General features: G+C 32.7%; 1 protein-coding gene and 1 long non-coding RNA gene across 2 annotated transcripts in view; one reads left to right on the forward strand and one right to left on the reverse strand.

Annotated features, from left to right (window-relative positions):
* Window positions 1–896: 896 nt before the first annotated feature.
* PCDH15 (protocadherin related 15) overlaps window positions 897–26464 on the reverse strand; it is a 965496-nt gene continuing 939928 nt past the window's right edge. The window contains exons 30-33 of the mRNA XM_064374141.1: window positions 23451–23669; window positions 19641–19796; window positions 3149–3257; window positions 897–2162 (exon numbers count right to left, since the gene is read on the reverse strand). Coding sequence (XP_064230211.1) covers window positions 1314–2162; window positions 3149–3257; window positions 19641–19796; window positions 23451–23669 — 1333 coding nt within the window. The 3' untranslated portion in view covers window positions 897–1313. The remainder of the gene's footprint in view (window positions 2163–3148; window positions 3258–19640; window positions 19797–23450; window positions 23670–26464) is intronic.
* LOC105727602 (uncharacterized) lies at window positions 20981–26233 on the forward strand. Its single transcript, XR_001109822.2, has 3 exons — window positions 20981–21092; window positions 21837–21968; window positions 26050–26233. It is a non-coding gene; the product is annotated as an uncharacterized LOC105727602 (long non-coding RNA).

Below are 26464 nucleotides of genomic sequence, written 5' to 3' on the forward strand. Positions count from 1 at the left end.
ATCTGATCCACTATTTGACAGCTGCTATATAATTCAGGGAAGTTAAATTGAAAGGAATGAACAGTTTTAGTAGATTCTGTTCATATTAATGCTTCTGTTCCAGGATTTAAAAAATACTTTGAAACCACATGATTCTAATTGTTAATGTATTCTCTACTTAGCCAAAACTTTCGTGTAATTTAATGCATTTATGTACTTGAAGTATCCTGATTTTCTGGGTTGTCCCATTTAGATATGTTTTCTGTTTTGTTTTTGTTTGTTTTACTTTTATATTTTTCTTTTGTAGTTGGCATATGGAAAACCAACTGGGAAGTCATAATATTGGAGTATTTTAAGGGCATGCTATTATAGATATTAACAAGCTTATTTATATAATAAGACCTCTGCAGAGTGCATTTAGATATATTAACTTAAAATATCTTCTCAGCCTGCATAATTTGCCTAGTAAAACACAAAACTGAAAGCTAATATTACTAAACTTTCCTTTTGTATGCAACTGGAACTCAATGGACATTTTCACAAATTAATTTGAAGTTCACCAATCAACATTAGAAATAGCAAGAAGCAAGGGTCAAGCAATACTGTGTTTTTTTCAACATAGTATTGCGTTTTTGGAATATGTGAACTAGCAACACGTTGCATGCATTCTGATTTTCAGATCTGTCTCTCAAAATTATTGTTTATTTACCTAGAAAAAATTTTATAATTGCTACATTTATTTTTAAATCCACCGTAACTCAGAATAACAACAGAAAATAAGATATAAGAACTTTTAATTGAAAAATTATTTCATTTAACTCCCAGTGTTTGAAGTTGCAGATACAAATTTATTTAAACATGTTCATGATGCTTTTTATGATATCTTTGCCAGATGAAATGTAAATACATCCAAAAATAGACTGTTAAAGATAAAATTTGTTGGAGATTGTCTTAGTATTTATTTTGAAAGGTGATATATAAACATATATAATATATATATGCCATCCATTCTAATAGAGTGTCACTGATAATACATAATGCCACCTTGCATTAACAAAAATCCCACCAGTAAATGTTAAATATTGATTAGCTGATTGCATGTGTTCTGATTTACTAATATAGGAAGGCTTAGTCAGTTTTACTCTAATACAGTCTAATATACAAATCAATTTGGACAGCATATATATTCACTTTTCTGGCATGCTTCTGATCATAAGTCATATCAAAATCATGATGAATTTCCTCCCTTTCAAATGTCACTTTAGAGAACACACAGAAGACACTGCACACGAGAGCACTCATCACAGCAAAACTCCCACCTACTGTGATCTCTTTTAAAGTGCTGTGTTGTAACCTTCAGAGTTTGCTCCTGGCGATTTTTTTGGGTTTGCATTCTTGCTTCTGTCATACGCTGGCACCTGATAGCCCCAAGGACCTCCAGACTGACTTTCACTACTACTGCTACTACTCGATTCTGATTCCTCCTCACTTTCCACACCTCCTTCCACTGAAGCTGATTCTGCACTGCCCTCTTCAGGGACATCTTGAGCTTCAAGGTCTGTAATTTCTTCCACAGGGGCCAGTCCGCTTTCTTCTTCTGAGAGTTCTTCTTCTTCCACCTTAGGTTCTTTTTGTTCTTCTTGTGGCTCCTCCTCCTTCCTTCTCTTGACTTCCTTGACCTCCTCAACAACGGGTCTTCTTCTTGCAAGCACAATGTTTTTCCTTGCTTTTTCTCCTTCTGACTCAGTGGATTCGGATTCTTCTGATTCAGGGGTAGAACTCTCCTCCTCAGAGGGTGTCTCTGACTCAGATTCCTCTTCTGTAGTCTCAGACTCACTGAACTCAGATTCTTCTTCACTGTATTCAGTGTAGTCGCTGGAAGATTCCTCCTCTGATTCTACAGTGCTTTCTGTTGCTTCCTCTTGGTCCAGAGTGAGTTTCAGATAATCTTTATCTTCTTCTTCAAGGCGTCTCTGCCACTCTTCCGCCTCAAGGTCAACGATGCCTTTTTTATCAGCTAACCCTCTAACTTTCTTAAAAATCATGGGGAATATCCTGGCTCTCTTCCATGTTGTGTATGTAGGTTCAGCTGCTGGTGGCTTTTCGATAGTTACAACTACTTCTTCCTCCTCACTAGGCTCTCTAATTTCAACTTTTGGTTTTTTAATTTTCTTTGGCTCTTCCTGAAAATTGTGAAAATGCAATTGAAGTGTCAGCTTGGGGATAGCTATGATATGACCTTGTCCCACGTAAGTTACGCAGGAAGGAATCTGCAGGTGATAGCTTTATGCATGTCATATAACAGGCTTAAGAAAACAATCAAAAAATTTCTACTGCATATAGACAGAAGGCAATTAGGAGAAAGTAAATTATTTTATTTTGGCTCATAGTTTACAATACCCAAATCTATTAATTTTCTTTTTTTTTCAATTACTCAATGTTTATTTTGCATCTTACATCAAATTAAAAAGAAAGAATTATTGCCTCTTCCTTCTTCTATCAGTAGACTTTGGCTAATAGCTTTCTGTATTCTCTTAAACTAAACTCTAAGAATTTTAAGTAATCACAAAAAATGACAATTTATCTCATTTTATGAGGAATCTATTTTATTAAATTTTGTACATGTTAAAGCCACAGTGACATTTATTTGTTCTTACTGCTTAAGTTTGCAAAATAAAGACAAAGTATAATTTTATAGAAATGACTCATGCTAATTTAAACATAAATTATATAATTCCTTGAAAATTCTTAGTGGAAATAATTTACTTTTCTCTGATAATTGAAAGATGGAGACTATATCTTTTCATCACTTTTAGTTTTGCTAGATAATGTGGGAACACAGGTAACTATTGTGTTGCAGAACTTTAAAATATATTTGATTATATCTTTAAGGAGCAAGATTTCAAATTTTAGAAAACAATTTTTAATTTTTATTGTAACAAATGTTTTCAAATGTTTAACATTTTATGGAAGGAAAAAATTATCAAGAATTAATTTTCCTCCAAAGACAAGGCAATGAAGCAGTCAGCACTGTTAAATTTCTATGGAAAACAAGTGCTAAATGAATGGAATTTCTGAAAGTTGAAATGTTCTATGGCTGCTAGTCATGTAGAGTTAAACAATATATTTCTTGGAATATTATCTTGCATAAAAAAATTACAGTAATTACCTCTTCTTCCTCATATTCTTCCTCAGCTTCACCAACCACCTCCCCATATTCCTCCTGTCCAGCCGGCGGTAACAATCGACGGCGACTCCCATATTGAGGCATTTCATACCTGTAATAGAAACTGAGAGCTTTAAACAGTTTGCCATGGGATTTCTGTAGAATCTATCATGAATGATCTGTTTTCTTCTTTCACTTCCACCATTCAATTGACAGATATTTATACAGTACCTATTAAGCTCCTTGTAAATTAGTTACAAAACTATAGAGTAAGAACTGCTACCTGATGAACAACGATTTTTGCCATAATGGTATCCTGGAATAACAATAAAGAGAGTTATTTCAGATATTAGTCTTTAGAGAAACTAGAATGAGGAAAAACCCATATTGTGTCTTAACTACCTGAATAATTCAGTATACAAAATAGATATTTTGGAAAAGTGTAATGGCTCATTCAGAACATAAAATCTGTATATTAATAGCAAAAGGTTGCTTCAAACATGGTCTGTAGTGGTCTTCACATTTTTCTTCAGTATTTTTTTGAAAGTACAAAATTTATATGTGTATAAGTGACTTGAGATACTTATCACTGGATTCTAAGGTATGTTTTCTGCTTCTTAACTGTTCTTGGGCAAAACTTTAAACTGACTGATTAGATAAAACATTAACATCTCATATGAAACAAGTGGTGAATTCAGGAATTGAGCAAATATGTTTGACGTCTATTTTCCATCTAAATAAGTTTGAGTAATTTTACCGCATTTCTAGAATTGTAATCAATGTCAATGTAAAATATCAGTATGGAACTCAATATAGAAAAATGGTTAAAACCTGGCTGAAATAAAAACTGATAAACTACTAATTTTCAAATATTAAACTAGTGATATCAACATGACATTAAAAACAAATTCTAGTAATAATCATTTAATAACTTATTAGTAAAGTATTAAAATATGAATCTGAATAAAGAAATCTGAAGATGTACCCATGTTCATAACTGTAATAATCTTGTCCATATTCCTGGCCAGGATCAATTCCAGACTCCATGGATAATTCCTATTGTTCAAAAAGAAAAACTGCATTTGAAAACAAATTCTTGTCACGTTTCAGCTCAAAGTCAGATTTCCACACCTAGAATTCGATGACTCTCAAAACACTCCTGCCAAAATAACTTTAAATACAAGTGTTAGTTAAAGCAACTAAAATAATGCTATTTAAAAGTGTTAAACATATTCCTTTTTTTTCTTGCTGTAACTATTTTATATAAAATAAGATTATGTTATTTGACCTGAAGGGGAAAAGAGTAATTTTTTCTCACGGCAAATCTGTTAAAACTTGCAGATGATCATTTCTTTTTGGATGTCAGTTAATAATTTAAGTTAAAATTCAGATAAATATTAAGTGATGTTGGCCTTGAGGAAAATTATAACACTATATCTATAGCATTTGTTCATCTTTCCACTCACCGTTTTCTAGTACACAGTATTCTTCTATTCATTAAAACTGTTCTGATAAACATCATCTGATAACAAGAATTTAAGTTAATGTGTAATGTTTCCCAAGGATGTTTATACTTTAAACAGACGGCTAATTCTAAATTTAAGATTTTTTCTTTTTTTTCCTTTCCTTTTCTTTTTTTTTTTTTAAGACGGAGTTTCGCTCGTGTTACCCAGGCTGGAGTGCAATGGCGCGATCTCGGCTCACCGCAACCTCCGCCTCCTGGGTTCAGGCAATTCTCCTGCCTCAGCCTCCTGAGTAGCTGGGATTACAGGCACGCGCCACCATGCCCAGCTAATTTTTTGTATTTTTAGTAGAGACGGGGTTTCACCATGTTGACCAGGATGGTCTCGATCTCTTGACCTCGTGATCCACCCGCCTTGGCCTCCCAAAGTGCTGGGATTACAGGCGTGAGCCACTGCGCCCAGCCTAAATTTAAGATTTTTAAAGAAAAAAAAATTTGTTAGAATAGAGGTCCTTTTAATATTTCCGGTTCTAAACTCTAAACATACTAATTTTTGCCAAACTCTACTCTTATATAAAGGTGTTTTTCTTGAGACACACTTGTGAAGACAGTTTCTGATAACATCAAATACAGTAATCCCTACATTTCCCTTTTAAGCTCTACTTTAACATGTTAAGCAATTTAAATGGCAAAGGTTAAGCAAATTAATTTTGCAATGGAATGAGAGAAGAGAGGAAGAAAAGTATAGGTACTCACAGGAAAATAGATGGGCACATATTTCTATCATCTATTATTTATGAAATTTTAATTGTGTTGATCCAGTAATAGTAATGAGTCAGGAAAAAGTGCCCTTCTCTGCGGGAATAACTATGTCATTTACAAAGTGTGGAAATTTACAGCCTGCATGATGGATATAGACAAGGATTCTCAGTTGTGCTTGGTGTGACCAACATCATTTTTAAAAACTGAATTTATTACTAATAATGCTAATCAGAAAATGACACCAAAAATGTGGATGTTGGTTTCTCTTGAAAAATGAAAAGATGGAAACACTAGGATATTTTTACATTGCAAGAATCTAGTTGGCCAGACTAATTTTTACAGCAAGCATGTTCTCTCCTGTTGATGACAGTATCCCCTACTATACTTTTCTACATTTATACCCTAGTTGCTATGAAATCTGCCATCTGCTCTTGCTTTGTGTCTAATAAACTCCATTCACTTACATTACTACCCTAGATCCTATATTTACATTTGCATTAGCTCTTCTATCTTATAATTTTGTAGTTTACAAATACTTTGTGAACCTACTCTAAAGGAATCCAATTTTGATGTTAAAACTAGTACACTTTATTCTTTTTAAATGACTAACATTTTTTTAAAAAAACACAATGAACAATACTATGTATTTGCAGGGATACGGAACAACTAAAACTCTCATATATGTCTGGGGAGATTAATTGGTAAAACATTTTAGAATATGTTTTGCAATAGTACTAAAGTGAAATATAATCATTTCTTCTTTCTCAGAACTTAAATTTGTAGATACTCAACAGAAATATGTACATTTATGACAAACACATTATTCATAACAGTCCCAAATTGGAAACAGTGTAAAAGTCCATGAGATAAACATGCTACTACAATACACAGCAACATAGGTTGCTCTCCCAAACAGAATGTTGAGCAATATAGGTCAGGTACCAATGAAAGATATTATATCACTGTATTTATATAAACTTCAAGAACAGATGAAAGGATATATTACATGCCAGGTGAGTGGTTGGGGAAGGAGAACTGATATCTAGGTGTTGACATACAGGAGCATACAGGCATGTGCACTTTGTAAAAGTTCATGTAGGTATACAGTATGGTTTATACTTTTTCATGGGCATACATTTTATTTCAAAATAATATGTTTATTATAGGAAGGTTGAGGTGGGGAAAGGAATGAGATTAAGAAAGTCCTGGAAGAAACTGGGACAAAGTTAAAGTCTAGGTTTAAGTTATTTCAAACTAAGTACTTTGTAAAAAACAAGTGTCCTATTGGTAAACTAAGAATTTTAAGGCATGTAAAACCCAGTGTAATGATATTCGTTTAAATGAAGCAAATAGGTCTCCGAACTAATATTTTTAAACTGCTTGAGCAATGCATGTTTAATTAAGTACATACAGATACTGAGAAAATAACTTCAAACAGTTTGAAGTCGACTTTTAACAACATTTAGTAATATTGAGGAAGACAAAATAAAAATTTCAAGCAAATATTTATGAAGAAATAATGCAACTTAGTGGATTTCGGATTTAGAAGTCAGAATCAAAGAATTTTCTTTACATAAATACATTTTGTTTTCATTAAGGGAAAATGACGCTCAGCTCTTGCTAACTACAATACAGATCTGGCATCAGCTGCTTTAAAATGTAGTAAGAGTCCAGGGGCAGTGGTTCACACCTGTGATCCGAGCACTTTGGGATGCTGAGGCAGGTAAATCACGAGGTCTGGCGATAGAGACTATTGTGGTCAACATGGTAAAACTCTGTCTCTACTAAAATACAATAAATAATTAGCCGGGCATGGTGGCATACACCTGTAGTCCCAGCTACTCAGGAGGCTGAGGCAGGGGAATTGCTTGAACACAGAAGGTGGAGGTTGCAGTGAATCGAGATCATGCCACTGCACTCCAGCCTGGAGGCAGAGTGAGTCTCCGTCGAAAGAAAAAAATGTAGTAAGAAGGATCGAAGTGATGGGATGAGAACCTAGGAAACTCAGTAAGATAGCCCTTGATTCAGTCAGTCACTCTGTAGTTCTGAGTTGAGTAAAGAGCGATAGGAGCTAGCAGGAGGAAATAATCAAAACCTTCAAAAAAAAAAAAAATTGAGGAAGGATATGGTGACCAGTCAGATCCCTGAGTCAACAATGGAATGGTGGCCCTTTTTGCTGTTGCTCACAGTCCCGGTTGACTGTAACAACCCCTTACTTGCTGAAATCTAGATTTTAGAAAAGTATGCAAAGTAACATACTAAAAAGTGATTATGAGGGTAGATCAAACATTTAATGTGATTTTTTAATTTCATTTTTCCTGTCCACACAGGGAAGACATAGAATTAACTTAGTATTTAATTATGAAAAACATTATGCTGATGCAAAAGAAAAACAACAATAATTATCATTTACTGGATTTCTTCCTGTCACATTCCAGTTGTTGAGCTAGGAACTTTTACGTATTTGATATCACTGGTAACATTTTATAGAAGATGAAATCGATGTTCAGCAGATGAATTTCTTGATTAAGATCTTGCATAAAGTAACTCGAGTTTGTATTTCAATCCTGAGTTTTCTAATTCAATATTTAATGGAGCCCTCTCTATGGAAATTTTTGCTAAAACCTTATAAAAGTTTAATATTTCTGCCACCCAACCTCCAGATTTTGGCGAGTAGATTTTAACCAAGAAATGCCTCTCTTTAACAAAGATAGAATTCCGTATTCAAGGAAAAGGAATAGAATTTTTGTAAGTAGAGCTTACAAAATACCAAATTTGCCAAAGAAGAAAAAACGTAGGATGACTGTACTTATATTTTTAAATCATGTATATAAACATAAATAAAAATAATATGTATTTATTCAACTAAGTATCTTTTTCACATTACAGAAGAAAATGTCATAGGCACTTTGTAATATATATGTGTCCAAAAGCAGTATTTTGAATCACATAAAATAATATTTCAGTACAGATATCAGCATTCTCTCTTTAAACTTTGCATAATCTAAATCTGATGTCAGAAATAGATAGATGAATCCAGATTGATTAAGACAAGTAACTACCAATCAGGTTCATTAATTGCTTCATTCAATGAAAGGCTTGTATTTATTAAGAACAATGGCTTTATTTTTCTGAATCCCAGAGAATGAAGCTAAACATGTAGAAGTTGAGCTACCAACAACAACTCGGGAAGATAATTTTTGGGTTTTTTTTTTTAAGTTATTTTGAAAGACTCTTTCTTTCCTCTTCTTTGTAAAACGATGCCACATTGGCAGACACTCACTCTGCCTGCATGAATTATTAACACAATAGATCTTAAAGTCACAGTGAAGGCTCAGTGAGGTTGAAAAGAAAATGAAAATTGATACCTCTGGTTTAAGAAGAGAGGGTCTCAGCAGTTGCTGTTGCTGTCAAAGGAAATTAAAATAGAAAAAGATTTAGAAAATAATTCAGATGGAAAAGATAGATCATGATTGAGAAGAGAGGAAAGAAAGGCGACAGTTTAAAACGTGTTACCTTGGGATTATGATTCATTATTCATGTGTTAGCTACCAAAAGCATTCAGTGTTTTGACTAACTCTTTATAGTGCAACAGAAAATAATTCATTTGTTTTAATTTCATCACTCTTTTAGTTAATGACAAATTTAATAGCCTTAATAAATAGGAATCTAGAAAGATTTATTTTTTGTTAAGCCTAACAGTACAAAGAGCTATTTATGTTTCTAAAAGTGCTTTGTGTCATATAATCACTTTTATCAAGTTTAACCTTGTTTTAAGTTGCCCTTCTTTTTTTCCTTCCCAATCACATGAAATATGATCAGGTTCATTGGGAAGAAGAGTAGAACACAAAAAAATGATACAGTTGTAATGTATCATCATCATATTTAAGACATGCTCTCCATTCCTTCTTCTTACCAAAGTGTGGATTTCTTGCATTAAAACATTATGTGTGTTTTCAGAATGATTAGGAAAGTCATTCATTATCAGATTTAGTAGGAATTACTTCCTGTCTCTTCCTTCTTTCACTTTTGTATTTATTTAAAGGTAATATAGTCACCATTGATCTGTTTCATGATAATTAAGACTTTAGTCAGATAGGAACAAGATACACAATTCAAATTTTGGGGTTAGTAACTCTTTGGAAGGAAAAACAGCATATCTTAAAATAAGTATTGGAAAAATGGGTAATGAGGTTCTGGGAGGTAATTCCATCATTGAACCCACCATTTAAACTGGCTAGTAGAACAACTATTTGACGGAAGGGATGTCCTTTTTATAATATACTTGTTGGTGAGTTACTTTACTCATGATTCATTCTAAACTATAATCCAATTAGGTCATATAATTATTGGGACATATACTTCTCTTGATTGAGAAGCTGTATGCTAAATCAAAGTAGGTTCACAGTGACTTCATTGATAACATCACTTGCAGTACAGCTAGCCAAATACCTTTGGCCAGAATGCCCAGCAGGTTCTCTGCAAACAGAATAAAATTAACACAGTAGAAAACCCAAAGCTTTCTAACATTCTGATTATTTTAAAAATCTTTAGGATCTCCAGCTTTAATATTGTGATAGGATGGAGCCTTGGACTGGTAAATAGATCAAAAGTTAAGTAGTCCTAGTTTCTTTTTTTTCTTTTTGAGACAGAGTCTCACTCTGCTGCCCAGGCTGTAGTGCGGTGGCACAATCTTGACTCACTGCAATCTCCACTTTCTGCATTCAAGTGATTCTCCTGCATCAGCCTCTTGAGTAGCTAGGACTACAGGCAGTAATCCTAGTTTCTAAATAAGATGTATAGGCTTAGACAAACAAATCTGGGGAAATATCAGAATACTGAGTAATAGTAATGCAGAACAGAAGAAATTTATCCTTAAAAAGGTAAGCAAGCTGATTTTTAACCACTGATTGATTTAAAACTTCAAAACAAGGAAGCAACATATATAAGAGAAAATAAATAACATACTTATAAATTTTTGTTGAAATCAAAGAAAATGACCTAGTTCGAAAGAATGTACATTAGTCCTGCCTATTACACAGGTATCTTCCTAGTATGCTTGATATGACAGTATCACCATAAAGCCCTTACCTCTGATGCATAACCTCTCCTGCAAGGCAGAAATAAATAAATCAGTATTAAACATCTTAAATTTTCATATTAAATAAAATGATAGATAAGGGCTTTTAAAAAATCTGAGTAAAACTGAGAAGATAATTTCTACTAAACACTATCTCAGTGGGAAATATATTTTGTGGCATTATCAAAACAGGAAGATCATGGTTTCGTGCCTGAATTACTAAAATAATGATCAACCTAGAGCCTAGTTCCATAAGAACAAGAAAACATGCAAAATCTATTTTATTTCAATAGTGTATAATGACAAACTTAGACTCTGCTATTATCAATTGGGATAAAAAATATTATACACGATCTCTGTTATACACAAGTCTTGATACATATACTAATCCTCAGGGGAAGAGGTATGTTTCATACATGAAGAATGTAATAAACACAGGATGAAAATTATCTCCATGACTTGAATATATTCTTTCAAATGATTGTATGATGTGTTCTCTATGTTAATTTAATTCTAAAAATAATTAACACAAACTATTGACTGTCCTCTCCGGGTCAGTTATATTATTAGAAATTAAGTAAAGTTTTTAGAGCTATAATAGCCAAATATTCAATATAACATAAAGATTTGTAGAGTTCACACATCACAAGATGGTAAAACATTTGACTATATTTGAGAGAGAAAAAAGAATACAGAGTTTTCAAAGTTAAATATTACCAATAATGATAATGTTCTGTTTGTTTGTTATTAGGCAGTTAATCTAAAGTGTTAAACTGACGCTGTCGACCATGTTATATAGAATTATTAGGTGTAATGAAGATTTCTTACAAAGAGACACATGCATAACTTCCTAAAGCCCAACAAAACAATCTGTGTAAAAAAATTTAAAAAAATTTTTGAGGCCTTCAAAGTAAGTCTGCTTATAAGAAAGCATCTTATGTGGTTACCACATCGTACATTGAAACTGTTAGTAAAATGTAAATACAATGCTTACTAAAGCTTCTCAATTTATTCTTTAAAATGGTTCTGTAGTGAATTTGCAGAGTGCTTATACAGTTCTGCCAATATTTATAAAAGACTGATAATCCTTCCAGAGCCTTTTGAAATTTAGACATTTTCAACTTTTACCAAATGTATATTTTTAAGATATAACTCAAGTAGAGAAAGCTCGTATTTAGGTTTTAATAATGACAACTGAGTCATATACCTTATAAAATATCCAACCAGTGCCAGGCTTTATTTTTTAGAATATTTCTTCTGACTCATTTTATTAGCAACGCTTTCCATCAATGTGGAAAGTAAAATATCGATAGGTAAACCATACTGTTCCCATAAACATTTTTGTTGCCTTTTATTCGGTTATTTGTATTGCTTGTCTTAGCTCAAAGGCAGAAAGTTACTTGAAGGAGGTACATAACAGAACCAATACTTACTTTACCTGTGTGCTTTCAAAACATGACTATTGATACTTATACAGCCAGTTCATATAATAGTGATTCACCTTTTCATGCAATTTATCATCAATGTGTATTAATTATTTTATATCATTTATATGTATCACTGTTTACTTTTAACAATAAGGACAGACGTATGGTCATGTTTAAGTCTTTATTTAAAAGATATCTAATTATTTCTTATGCACTAATGGGATTATACTAAATATAGAGAAAAAAGTGTTATTTTTCTAGTGTCTGGTTGTCAGGTTGTAAGCAGTTAGATTTTGAGAGAAAGTTGAATATTTAGGCTTGTGTACTCCTATAATACTAAACTGTCTCATATAGAAGATATTTTAAAGGATTTTTATGCTTCATGAACACATTAGGAACCTCCAAATACAATATGTCAGAAAAAGACTGGATTAAATATGGGTATCTATGTTTCAATTAAGAAGTATAGAATAATAAACTTTTCAACTATGAAAATAGTAAAATGTTATCCAAAAAGGCAATATAACAATTTAATAAGGCTTCAGGTACCTAAACAAAAATGTTTTTTAGATTTCTCATATTTCTTTTGTTACTATTTATAGATTTTTTTTAATCAAGAAGTTACAAATTTTACATTTGCGAAATGTTGGTAGATGTTAGCTTTAAAAAGACACACTCACATTAAAGGCTTACACAATTGTGATTAATACCTTGTCAGAGTCCACCAAATAGCACAAGTTCTCATGCATATGACCGGCTGCCAACAAAAACTCCAACTGAAGTTTTTCAGTGAAAGAAAGAAAAAATCATGTTCAAGAACCCCAAGAAAGTCATTACTCTTGATTCAGATGAAAAGAATTTGAAGCAGATGGGCTAATAAAAGTAACTTCGATTTACAGATTGAAAAGTAACTTAGATTTACAGATTGTTTTCTGTCTGATCTTGTTAATTAGGAATGCCAGGTCAAATTATTGAAGAAATATAAGGGCTAAAGAAAACCTCTGAAATGATGCATCGTAGGGCTCTCAACCTATATTCATATACTTCCAATAATAATTATTAGGTATGACTTTGCCTATATTTCAGAATTGTACCCTACTCTGTGCAGACTTCTATCTTCTAAAATGTTAAAACTCCAAAGTAAAACAAATACTTATACGTGCATTGAAAATGTGAAACTTCCAGCAAATAAAACTTATTCCATGTATTTCATGGGAAAATCAAAGTAATTAGTTGATGATCACATATTATACATTATATACTAATATATATATTATTTGAGCTAAGATCAATCTCATTGAAAGTAACAGTTGGAACTCTGAGAACTATTACTACAACTACAGAAATTTCTTACCAGAGTACAAATTTTTATCTTCTTTGTTTAAAACAAAGAGCAGAAACCTCTGTAAAAAAAAAAGGTGATAGTTCACCAAATATAATTTCTCTTGATTTTTCTATTTAAGCTTTTTATATTTCATTTATTAAATTGGAGATAACTTTCTTGAAAAAGGAATCTTATGAAAAAATGTAAATTAAGGAGATGATGAATAATGAAAACAAGCAAAATTAAACAGCACTTTAAACATCTGTTGGAACAATGAAATGCCTTACAAAAGTCAACAACTCAAGATTTATTTTCATTATAAAGAAGGGAAGGGAAAGCACAATGAGAAATAAATAGAATAAGACAGCAATTGAAAATGTATAAGATTTATCAAATCCACAAGCATACTAGTAAGATAAAAAGCAAGCCAGAGTAGAGGATGTTCTTACCAGAAAACAGATGACTACATGTTATAGCACCTGAGATTTATTTTGAAATACCTTATGTGTGTCATCGCCTACATTCTATGTACATTACATTCCACTTTGGTAGTCTTTCTTCTTACCAATACATAGGCTTCAAAAAAACCCAGAACCTATAATATCATTTTTAACTTATCTGTAACAGTCTGCTTTTTTCTTGGAACATTCATATAAAACTATGATCAAAAACTAAATGTAAAAGTTACTGCATCCACATGATAGACATGCCTTTGGTTAAGTTGGGTATCTAACTTTCATGCCCACAGATTCCCACTAAAAAAGAGATTAAAATTACTTACTTTTCAAATAAATGTAGAACAAATAATGCTACTTTGTAGTTTAAAAATTAAGGTAAATCTATTATATGAGTTAGTAGTGATGAGGTTAATATCTTTTTAAATTAAAAATGAGAAAAAACTGCATTTCACTGAATTTGGGGTAAAATAATAGAATCTTCTTTGACGTTCAGATTCGATGTTCAACTTGAAGACTATGATCAACAAAAGGTTTGCCCCACTAAAATGGGAAAAGCAACATTACAGTGAAGTAGATTGACTGTGAGATCGGTTTTCAGTTCCCTCGACAGTATTGTTCAAATTCTCCTGGTTTTGTTGAGATGATGTGATTTCCATATTTGTTATTTCTGAAGGGCACATAGGTTGAAGTTCTGAAACATTTGTGCGTAGATAGTTTTTTTCTATTTGACTGTACATGTTAGCTACTGATTTCTCAAGTTCTGCTACGTTTTTAACATGTCTGAGGATGCCTTTTGGTTCTCTCTGAGCGTCTGTTTTACCCACTGTTGTTGTTGATAGCTGTGTCATAGAGGACTTAATTTCCTTGGCAGGCATCGTGTTGGTCATGCATTTAATACCTGTTATACAGACACCCTCTGTAGACAGAAATGAAGCTGAAGGAGGTGGTGGGCAAGGAATAGAAGGAGGTGGTGGAGGAACAGTTGTTGGAAATGGAGGTAGAAGAGGTGGAGATTGGGGACCAGAAGAAGGAATAGAAGGTGGAAAAAGTGGAGGAGGAGGACAAGAAAGAGAAAAAGGAGGAATGTCAGGAGGAGGAGCAAGAGGAGCAGGAGCAGGAGGAGGAGAAGGAGGAGAAATAGGAAGAGGAGGAGGGAGACAGGCAGAAGAAGGGGAGATGTTTGGTGGATGGGAAAAATTTTCAAAAATACTTCTTTCAGTTTCAACAGCTAACATACAAATAGGTGTCTCTCTCCTAGAGAGTGAAGAATTTAAAACACAGGGCCTTGAAGGAGAAAGTTCCAAGGAACACTCAGCAGGAGAAGTGATGACATTAGGTTCTGATTTGAGTTCCACAGTTCTTGAAACAGTTGGCAAAGTGGAGAATGAGAAGTGAGGCCTGGGAAAGCAAAATGAAAAGTCTGAAGAGAGAGATTTCAACTGTTCTGTTCCTTTTATACTCAGTGTTTCACCTTGCCTTATTTCCTCTTTCTCTGTCAAATTTGCCTCTTCAGTTGTAAGCAATGCATTGCTGCTACCTCTTTTGATTGTACAGATGATTCCAGTGTTTTCATTTTCAGCTTTCTGCCTGGTGCCTTGCCACTGCTGAAGATTTATGATCTCTGGTCTATTTGGAACTTTCCTCCTCAGCCTCCTGGGTAAGCTGACTGACTCACTCCACAGCCTCTGAATCTTTTCTCTTGGGCCCCTCAGAGACTCACTCTTGGCTTGTATTCTGGGTAAAAATGGGTCTACAAAATCTGTTCTCAGTGAAATGTCTGGATTTGTTGATACTTGACTTATGTTTTCCTTATAAAGGGGATTATGGGCACTTAAGGCATCCTCATCAGATAGAAATGTGAATCTTCTTGCAGACTTCGGTTTGTTGCTCTTAAGTGATCCGTCTACATGAGCTGACTTGTGAGCCTCAATACTATTGGAAGAAAAGGGCATCACAACTTGTTGATGCTTCCTGTCTTCTGAGACTGAGTTATTTCCCCTGCTTTGTTGAAAATGGTAGAGAAGGAAAAGACTTGAAAGAAAAGAAGATAATGAAATGTAAGGAAACAAGTTGTGACACAGCTTTCATGAGAAAGATGTTTTTATGGCTCTCATTACCGTTAAATACTTAAAAACATAAAAGGCCAAACAAACAATACTAACCTACTAAAGCAAGACATTATTTTAAGAAGTCCCTGGTCTCAGAAAGGTAGGGCAGAAAAATCTTAGAGTTGTGAGTAGAATGAGAAATGTAAATGAAAAAAAAAAAGAACTAATCTCTAAAATATTTTGGAAGAGTATGTTTTGTTTTCTCAGTTAGTGTGATACAGCAAAGCATTCATGTCCACATATAACAGTTCCCTTATGCGCATATCAGTTCTTCCCTTTGCAGAACACCATCGAAGCTATCAACTTCGTATGTTTTCCTGGCCTGAGGATGCTCAGGGCTGCCTGTTATGCATAGAAGATCCTTAACTGTATCTGATTCAGTACCTGGTCCTTATCTCTCATCTCAGTATTTCTGTCCTAGAGCCAAAAGTAATATCCTCTCTGAGCCAACATTTGGGATATCCTATTCTCCAAATTAAGAGAATTGAAGTTACCAAGGAGAGGTGGGAGTTTGTCTTACAGAGTTCAAAAATCATAATTGAGAAATTGAATGTATGCTAGAACCATGGCAGAGTTTTTCTTTTGTTTAAATTTTGTGCTTGATTAGTTTTAAAATCTTATACATAATACCAAGCAGAAAAATTTGTTTTTAATAGCAATCAGAAAAGGTGTTGCCAGTAATTCCTTAGACTCATCTGGATCGTATTTTACATTAAGACTCACCTTAGCAAAAAGACTGATGCTAAAAAAAACATTGCTTTGATATCACTAAAAGACAGACTTACTCATGCATGAAAACTGAATCATAGGTAGCTGTTAGTCATAAATAAAGTTGAATATATCAAAGATCACAAATTAAATGGCTCTAAGGAAAGCATTTGGACCCTTCTCCCAGAAATGTTGGCTGATTGATAGGTGGTTCTAAATACTCTCTCATTAGGTTTTATTCTCAGCCAAAACAGAATTACATTTATTGTAGTGACTGTTTAATATTGACCCACTTAGCAGGAATGAAATGCAAAATATTCTGAATAGAAATTAAGTAGGCATATTGATAAGTTGGGCAATAAAATAATAAATGAAGCCAAAGTTGTTAATGTGTCATTTGGCAAAGATACGAACTCTAAGAAGCAATTCACACAGGTAGACCTGGAGCATCAAGCCTACTTGAACAACTCAGAAAATGCAGACAATTTGGACTAAATAGAGAGCAATTTTACTCTTCAGAATCTTGAAAAGTACTTTTCAAATAATATGGTATGAACTGGGCTTGATATTATATACTGGTTTTTTTTCTATACATTTGTTCTTGGTTTGATGTCTCTTGGAAAAGCATCCAATGGATATAACAGTATCACCTCACTTTGACTGAAAGAAATCTGTAAATAGGTTTCTATTTATAGATGTATAAATCTTAAGTAAGTAAGTTCTTAAAATTTAAGAATTTTTTAAAAAATTTAAAAACTCCTTTCTGCAGGCACAGGTACTATGACAGAAAACACACATTTTAAGCTCATGCCATCAGAAGAAAATTGGATGTGGAAGACAAAACTTTCCTTTTAAAAGTAAGTGACTCTGTGGCAAAAAATGATCTCTGTGTTTATAGTACAACAGCATTTGAATATATTCTATTGCATCTACTTTTCTAATGCTCTTCTATTAGAGTGATATTATTTACTTACTTAGGCCTATGTATCCACAGGTGAGAAACAGAAAACATGTGATAGAAAAAAAGAAGTTTTAACTATAGTTAATTTAAGACAATTCTGAAAATATGAACAGGAGCTTGCTTTAAACATTTAGTACATATATCAAAAAATGCATGTCTTTATATTTTGTTATTATTCATAAGCAGGACATTTAATCTTAGATGAAATCAAATGACATTTATTTGAATGTCTTTTCACAGAAGATTATATCTAAGAAAATTTATTTACTACATACACATAGGTAAAATTTACTTCTATTAAACCTGGATGATACCAATCCTAAAATAAAAATTGTAAATGAGAGTCTAAGAAAGAATTACTTCTGTGTCCTAACTCTGTAAAACTGGTTAATGCACACTGACTTTTAAAGAAGATATTAAGTTGCATATTTACTTTCTAGTAAATATACAACTACTATGATAATTGCAAAGTAACTGTAGAATTCACATGAAGTTATTACTCTGTGAAGTTTATTTTCCAAAATAACCTTTGATTTCATTCTTTTGAAAATAAATAATTGATAATTCATTTGAACCTAGTTCATTTTCTAGTAACATGCTTAGAATTCCTATAAAAAGTTCTTGAATAGCTAGGTTAAACATTTCCTAAAATTAAGATAATTAAATATGTAGAAATTAAACTATTTCAATGAATGAATATATTACCATTGCAAAATCTACTGAGTGTACTATAATTGTTCAAGTAAAAATAGTCTTAGGTGTTGCTATTTGAGAACTACTACCATCAAACTATATTGATTCCATATGATTTTACAGTATACCTGTTTTTATTAATTTAAAATGAATATATTTAATTCATTAATTTCCTACATAAACACACTTAACTTTATACAAAATTCTTTTTTAGTTTCTAAATATCTTTGCTTGAGCGAGGTCGTTAATCAAATAGAATCAAATCATATTGGCTCAATTCCTACATTCACCAATAATTACAAAAGAAACAATCATTTTCAACTTAGGAAAAAAGTAAAAGTATATATCTAGAGCATGAACCCTGTATTATGTTGTTATGTTATTTTGGAAATAGAATGTCATGCTTTAACCTATTTAAAATATAGTTTTTGTGTTAAAATAATAGTATTAAAATCAATTTTAGTATTAATAAGACTATCCTAAACATAACCTTGTATACATTATTAATACGGTAAGTAACATGAATACATTTGCTTAAAACCAGTTTTTCCATTACCAGATCAATTTCATGATTTTTGAGGCTTGTTTTATTTCTACTAGTAACTGCTACAAATGTCACATGTAAAACATGTTACAGTCCTTTTACTCCTCCAAATTCCAGTTAATAGAACATTTTCTGGATTTGTCATATGCAAAACTGTATAATATTCTTGGTTGTTTTGCATATCATGTCCAAAAGTAGTTATTCTTGAATTTTTAAAAATACTGACAAACTGAACATCACCATAAGGAATCCAATTATGAGGGTAGCATCATTATACAAGCAGCTGTGACATCTTTTAACAGTTACTAGTGTCTTTCAAAAATTGACTACAAATTTCAAATCATGCAGGAGAAATATTCAGTAATCACAGCAGTCTAAGCATAATATAGTGAAAAAAGCATTTTCTAAGTAGTTGGGAATTAAATATACAAATTCATTCTTTTCATTGAGATTTTAAGTTCTGTATCTTATAATGCCCTAAAAGTAGTATCTTAGAAAAGTCTATAATTTTAAACCATAGAATTTGGTTTGATTACCAAATAGTGATTGGTTTGGATACCTAATCAGGATTACTACTTTATGATTGTGCTTTATTTCTCTCATCGCCTATACAAAAATATATTTTTTCAGAATGTATTCATACATATATATATACTTACACATTATATATATATGAAAATGCATGACCCTGAGGATTGAGATATTAACTATTATACTCAAGCTATAAATCTGCAATTGTCTCCTAAAGTTGAATTCTGCTTTTCTCTTAGCTTTCTTTAATTTCTTGTTTGGTTTTGGCTATTATTTTCAACTTAACTTTTCTTAGGTCCTCAACAAATTTCCTCTTTAAAATAATAGAATAAAATAGTTCATGTAGGCATTTCCACATCCGGTTGAAATTAAATACTCACCACACAGCATTCAGTAAAACCCAACTACTTCTCATAGTTCCTGAAAGGTCTACTTACATTGAGCTGTCTCCAAGTTCTTCATAGAGATGCGCACCCGGCGGAGGCGGCGGCGGGGGCGGGGGCGCTGCCACTGGTGCAGGGGCCGGCGCTGCTGGTTTAGCCGCGGGTAATGCGGCTTGAATTCGTGCAGTCTTTGTGCACTCAGCTTGACGTCTTGGGTAAAGTAAGGATGTCTTGTAAAACTCATTTCAGAAATCATATGCTTATCAATAAGCTACCTTTTAATAATGGGGTCCAATTAGCAGGGGAACCCACAGTTATTTTACAAGAACATTTGACTTTACAAACGGATACAATTACAAAAGCATCCCCAGACGGTATCATTTGCATATAATCCCCGCTTTGATCTTGAAAACAGTTATTCTTTGAATAAGGGGTAGAATTCAGTAGAACTATTTGCAAATTAAATTAAATGATAATAGAGAGAGAAAGCAAAATATTTATTAAAATGTGATGGATAATTGGTAGTTGTTTAATGACTCTCATTCATAAGATGAGGCATATTAAAGATAAATTATTGTTCTTCATTACTTGTCTTTTTTTAAGTTATTTTATTTGAAAAATACTTGAAAGATTTTTGACGTTATTTAACAGAGGCTGTCCCCACATGTACAAGGGAAATTTGGTTAGCTTTTATATCCTTTAAGATTCCTAGGAATGCCTGTGATTCTCATGTTGCAGCTACACTGCTGTTTTTGGATTTCTTGGACACTGATTAACAACATCTTCCTCAAATCCAAGAGGTTACAGGAGGGAAGCTATAGGCAAACTATCTATCTACCTTTTTAACATTTACATGTTATGTCTAATTGTCTAAAATCAGCTCAATTCTATATATATCTAATCAAAAAATAATCTATTACAAATGCAAAACACAGGAATAATACGTGGTTCTGGGCAGGCTGACTTGATTGATAAAATCTTGGGATTCTCTTTTCCTATTACATGAAAAGGATGTGTAAAATGTTAATTATACTTACACTTTAAACCTGTTTTGGAAAGCAATGAGTAAGAAAATAGAAAGTTACATTAGAAATACTGCATTCATAATATTTTAACATCTGAGGTATTCTAAAGCATGAATAATTTATAGGTTAAATTCATAATGACACAGAGTTAATGACAGAATAAGAAAACTAAGTATATCAGTTTGAAAGATGAAATGGTGTTATTAGAGTCATTCAAGCCATTAAAATATCCTTACAGAAAAATAAAAAGAATTGGACTACATGGAATAAGAAAAACTGGATTAAAACATAAATATGAGAATTTCAACTCTCATAGAAAAACAGAATATTAAAGATGACATGATCTTTATAATTGGCTTCTAGGTTTATCCTGCTTGAAGAGTATTACAGGAATGGAGTGAGGCAGCAAGCCCTGGTTATACTCTTGGCCACACTTTGAAGCTAAAGCTACAATTGGAAGGTCTGACTCTTGGGTAATAAGGTCATGACACTTTCTTCATATTTGCTTTTTAGTTTCTATTCATAGCAAAGTTCAAAGGCACATCATTATATAAAAGAATAGCTATTCATTCTTGTTTGGAAGCCAATATAAAAATATAAATGTTAGGTCTTTAAATATTAGAATTTTACTTTGCTATATGAGCAGAGAAAAACTCATTTTGTTTAATTCTGTTAATCTATAAAAAGCAGTAACTAAAATAAATTCATAGGGTATTAAGCTGCTTATCATACTGAAGGAGAATTAAATAATGCATCTATAATTTCTTTAAATATTAAACATCTCAAGTTTTTGTTACATTTCAGACTACCAAGTATTATATCCAGGGTGCGTCAGTTTTAATCATGGCAAAGTGTGTCAAATATAAGAATTTTTCTCGCTAGTGGGATATAATAATAATATATTATATAATTTATATATTATTATATATTATATATTATTATGTATTGTTATATAATAAATTATATAATTATTATAAAAATAAATACTTTGGAAAATAGTTAAATGGACAAGGATAACTGGTAATATGGAATGGATTTTAACATGAGAATTAATAATAGGTTGATGGCTTAATAATTTAAAACAATATTAAGTTTCTTCATCAGCTTTAGATTTAGCATATCAATTGATTTGTTAAGGATCTATTAAGCTCCAGTATATCAACCCTAATGCTATATTTGCAACTTCGCATTGCTTTTGTGGTAGAAAATATCTCTGTATTTTCAGGTTGGAATTACTTGAAAAGTAATGACCTGCTTGAAAAATATTAAAAGAATGGAGTTATGCAGCAAGCCCTGGTTATACTCTTGGCCTTACTCACTTTGAAAGTGAAGCTAGAATTGGAAGGTCCACTTCTGGGTAATAAATTCATGATAGTTTTTTTTCATATTTGCTTTTTACTTTCCATTCATAGCAATGTTCATGCAGAGCAGACTTTGGGATTTTTCTGGTTGGAATTACCTTACCTTATTCAATTCACAAGAAAATAATTTTCAGTGTTTGAGAACAAAGATGACAGTTTAGGAATACATAAGGACTACTGGCTGGGTGTGGTGGGTCATGCCTCTAATCCCAGCACTTTGGGAGGTTAAGGTGGGTGAATCACGAGGTCAGGAGTTCGAGACTAGCTTGACCAACATGGTGAAACCCCATCTCTACTAAAAATACAAAAATTAGCCAGGTGTGGTGGTGCACGCCTGTTATCGCAGCTACTCAGAAAGCTGAGGCAAGAGAATCCCTTGAACCCGGGAGGCGGAGGTTGCAGTGAGCTGAGATGGCACCACTGCACTCCAGCTTTGGCAACAGAGCAAGATTCCATCTCAAACAAAAGAATACATGAGGACTATTTTAGTACTCCCTCTGTAGAATTTAAAGGATGAATAGCAGTTCTGCCATTATTCTTACTTTTATTGTTTATTATTACATAAAGTAATTTCCATGATTTATTAAAGCTGTCTGCTATTTATTTTCTTTTTGTGACACACTCAGGGCAACTTCTCTTCTTAATCAGCTACCCATTTTTTTTCAAGTCATTGTCAATAGAAATAATACACTTAAAATGTGTGGCTCCCTGTTACAAAGCTTCCCCAGACCTAATGTCAGACAAATAATATATTACTAACTAACTAACTTACTTCAAATATAGATGTTTAAACTAGTGATAATTAATTACTTGACTACTATAGAGAAGTTAAGTACAATTTTAAAGTATAGATACTGTCAACGGATGCACTTGACTGCAGGAACCAGAAAATTTAAGAGCCCACATGGCCAGAACATGCTGTCAAATATTACACTAGAAACTCTGGCAAAGCACCCAGGAAGGAAGAAACCACATAGAAAATTATATCTTACATGCGATGATTTTACAGTGCTTTTGCTAACACACACTGTGATCATTTGCACAAAGGCAAATTTAACAGTTTGGATAAAAACCTATCATGATAATGTAGAGAGGGTACCGACCTTCCTTTAGAGCTGGGCAGAGTGATCATCTGCATAAGACATGCCACTGCTTTTACCCCAGGATACCTGCCACTTTCTCTCCTGAGTTGGCTCTTGAGCAAAAGAAGAACATAAACCAACCCACAGGAACTAAGGTAATATTTCTATTGGGAGAGACCATATTAGAATCACCGGGATATTGGGCCATCTGTGAAAAAGATACTGGGAGTTCCAATTGTTTTCCTTTTGAGGAAGATCATCTGGTACAAGACAGATAAAGCAATCTCAGAGTAGTTGCACCATCACTATTTTACAATGCAAAGCCAAGTTACCAGAGATGATTTTCTGCAATGCCTTCTGAGGAACTATCCATGTTTACCATCCTTGAATACTTACTGTCTGTAGCTGACCAAAACCACCAAGATGGCAGGAATGCAGCAGAGGATGATGATGAAGGCCAGAGCCAGCAAGGCCCCTTCTGTATATCCTAGACTCTCTCCTCTCTTTTTAATGCTGGTCACTGCCTCTGGAGTCCGGATCTCCAGAATGCGTCCTCCTTCCCCATAATATGGCTGAAAGTCTTTATTGATATCAAGCAGTTTGCCATCTAAAAATCTTTATAGTTAGATAAATAAATAGTAAAATTAAAGATGTTAGCAGAGAAAGAGCATTTTAAAAACAAAATCTCTTCTTGTAAGATCTTAATATTTTCTCTAATTGAAACACAAGCTGAGTCAGAAATCTCATGACTACTAAGAAAAGCATATATAAAAAGCATGAGGAATAAAGAGACATTACACATCTGTATGTAAATATAAAAAATAGTTAAAACCACAGCTCTTACTTGATATGCTTATAGACTTAAAAAATCTAATTATCAGTATCATTAATCTTAATATCATTGTGTTAAAATAATTTAACAAGTTTTTTAGATGGAATAAAATATAATATCTAAATTAGATACCATAGTTTAAAATAATATTTATGCATTTTATCCCCTGGGGTCCTTAAAATAACCCTGTAAAAATGGAACATTACAATACTGACTTATTGTAGGCCAGAAAGCTACACATTTATAAAAACAAATCTAAGGCACCAAACTAAGTTTTCAGACTCAAACTCTGTACTTGTTTGCCATAACACCATCTCAAATATAAACACCCTCAAGTTTCAAACCAAAACAATGTCTTGTGGTCAAAGAGTGATGACATTTAGGAAAGAGAGACTAAATATATGATGCAGGTAGTCTATCAGTGTTGTAAGAACGACAGGAAGTGGTAGTCATCGTAATTCCTTCCTCTAAATAATGCAATTTCAACTATGAGTCTTACTCTGTGGAAGAGAATCAAGGAATAATTGTTCCTAATCTTATGAGACTGAAAAAATTTGTTATGTATTTATTTAGCACCACAATTAGCAGGTGATTTTTTTTTCACATTTCCTTGGGAACTTTTGAACAGTCCCTTATAAGCACTACATATTGATGCAACAATTGTGTTCTTACTACACCACCACCATAAAGGTCAAATGTCTTACTATAGAACATTGGAAAACAAAAATAGTTCAAGAAAAACTTAATTACTCATAGTCCCATGATCTACAGACAACCATAATCGCTGATAACATCTTGGCATATTTAAGTCTAATCTTTTTTTTTTTTGGAAGCTGTGGTATTAAATATTTTATATACTTGATTATACTACATATATAAAGTGAAAAAATTATTGAGATCTACTTCTTAATATAAAAATAACATTCTTATTTTGAAAAATACAGAAAACAAGAAGAAATGCAAAAGAAAAAAAGAAAAATGGCCCCAAATTTCACTATCAAAATATAATCAAGGCCATGTTTGTACACCTTTTTCAGTCTACTTTATGCCTTTTTGAAACTTTTAATTTTCAGTGACCATGCTGATTTTAAATCCTGTTAACACACTGTTCATTGCTTAAAAATAGAAGTGCCTGACATCACATATGGATCTTATAAATGAATTCATATCACACATGTGGCAATTAGAATGCTTTTTTGGATTTTTTTTTTTAAAAATCAGATATGCTTTGTAGATTAAAAATGTACTTTTTGTAGCAATTTTCCAAGCTCATTGTTATACACTTTAAAAGAAAATAACGTAGCCATTTTCATGAGTACTGGAAATAGAATAGTGAAACTTTTTGTTTGAATTACTTATCAGATAAAGAAAGAGATTCTAAATTATGCATAGATCAAGAATTGCTTCACAGGAACTATATTATTAGAACCAGGAAGAATCAGATGCAGAAGAGGATCTTTCATTTAAGAGAAGACTATATCCCTACAATGTGGAGTTCACTTGACAGATCAAAATTCTATTGGATTCCTGCATGTCATGTCCAAAATCTCTAAAGGAAGATTCATTAGTCTTTTTACACTATAACAGCTCTATTATTTAGATGTTTATTTTCACTTATTTATCAATGTGATGTCATAAGTAATTTTTTACTAGAAGGATCGATCACTTTTGAACCCACACCTGATCTAGACTTTCTTCCACTTTGTGTATTTAAAACAACTTGTCTAGGTAAAAATTCTTGAGTCCTAACATTATCCCTTATAGAACAGTGAATTTGGTTCCATTGCCTTTGTCATTTTATCATGCAAATGAGATTCTCAGGGCTTAACTAACTTTAGTTCCTTTACGAGTAAGATATTTTTATTTCTGTTTGTGCTTTTTAAACATATTCGGATACTATTTAAAGTAACATGGCCATCATTTCATTGATTTTTGGCTGTACTATAATAAAGTCTTTAATTCTTTGTTTCTTTGCTTCTGTTATAAATACTACAGTTTTAATCCCAGAAATACCTGTCATTATCAGATTGTATTTTAATCATTCTATAAATGTACTTTGATTTCCTTATTTATATCTTTTTTCCTTTTTCTTTATATTGCATGAGCTTTCAATGGATACACTTCATGTTGTCAATGTAATTTTCATACATCTTCTCATTTCAGAAAAGAATGTAAATCGTAACACACAGTCTCTCATACCACAGTGCAATCACATTAGAACTCAGGATTAAGAAACTCACTCAAAACCGCACAACTACATGGAAACTAAACAACCTGCTCCTGAATGACTACTGGATAGATAATGAAATGAAGGCAGAAATAAAGATGTTCTTCAAAACCGATGAGAACGAAGACACAACCTAACAGGGCATGAGGGGCTAGGGGAGGAAAAGCAGGAGTGGGGGAATTGGGGAGGGATAGCATTAGGAGGAATATCTAATGTAGATGACGGGGCGATAGATGCAGCAAACCACCACCATGGCATGTGTATACCTATGTAACAAACCTGTACGATCTGCACATGTACTCCAGAACTTAAAATATAATAAATAAATTTTAAAAAACAGAAAAGGTTGAA

This window comes from Aotus nancymaae, unplaced genomic scaffold (assembly GCF_030222135.1).
Source record: "Aotus nancymaae isolate 86718 unplaced genomic scaffold, 86718_ANA_hifiasm-v0.15.2.pri h1tg000010l, whole genome shotgun sequence".
Lineage (NCBI taxonomy): Eukaryota > Metazoa > Chordata > Mammalia > Primates > Aotidae > Aotus > Aotus nancymaae.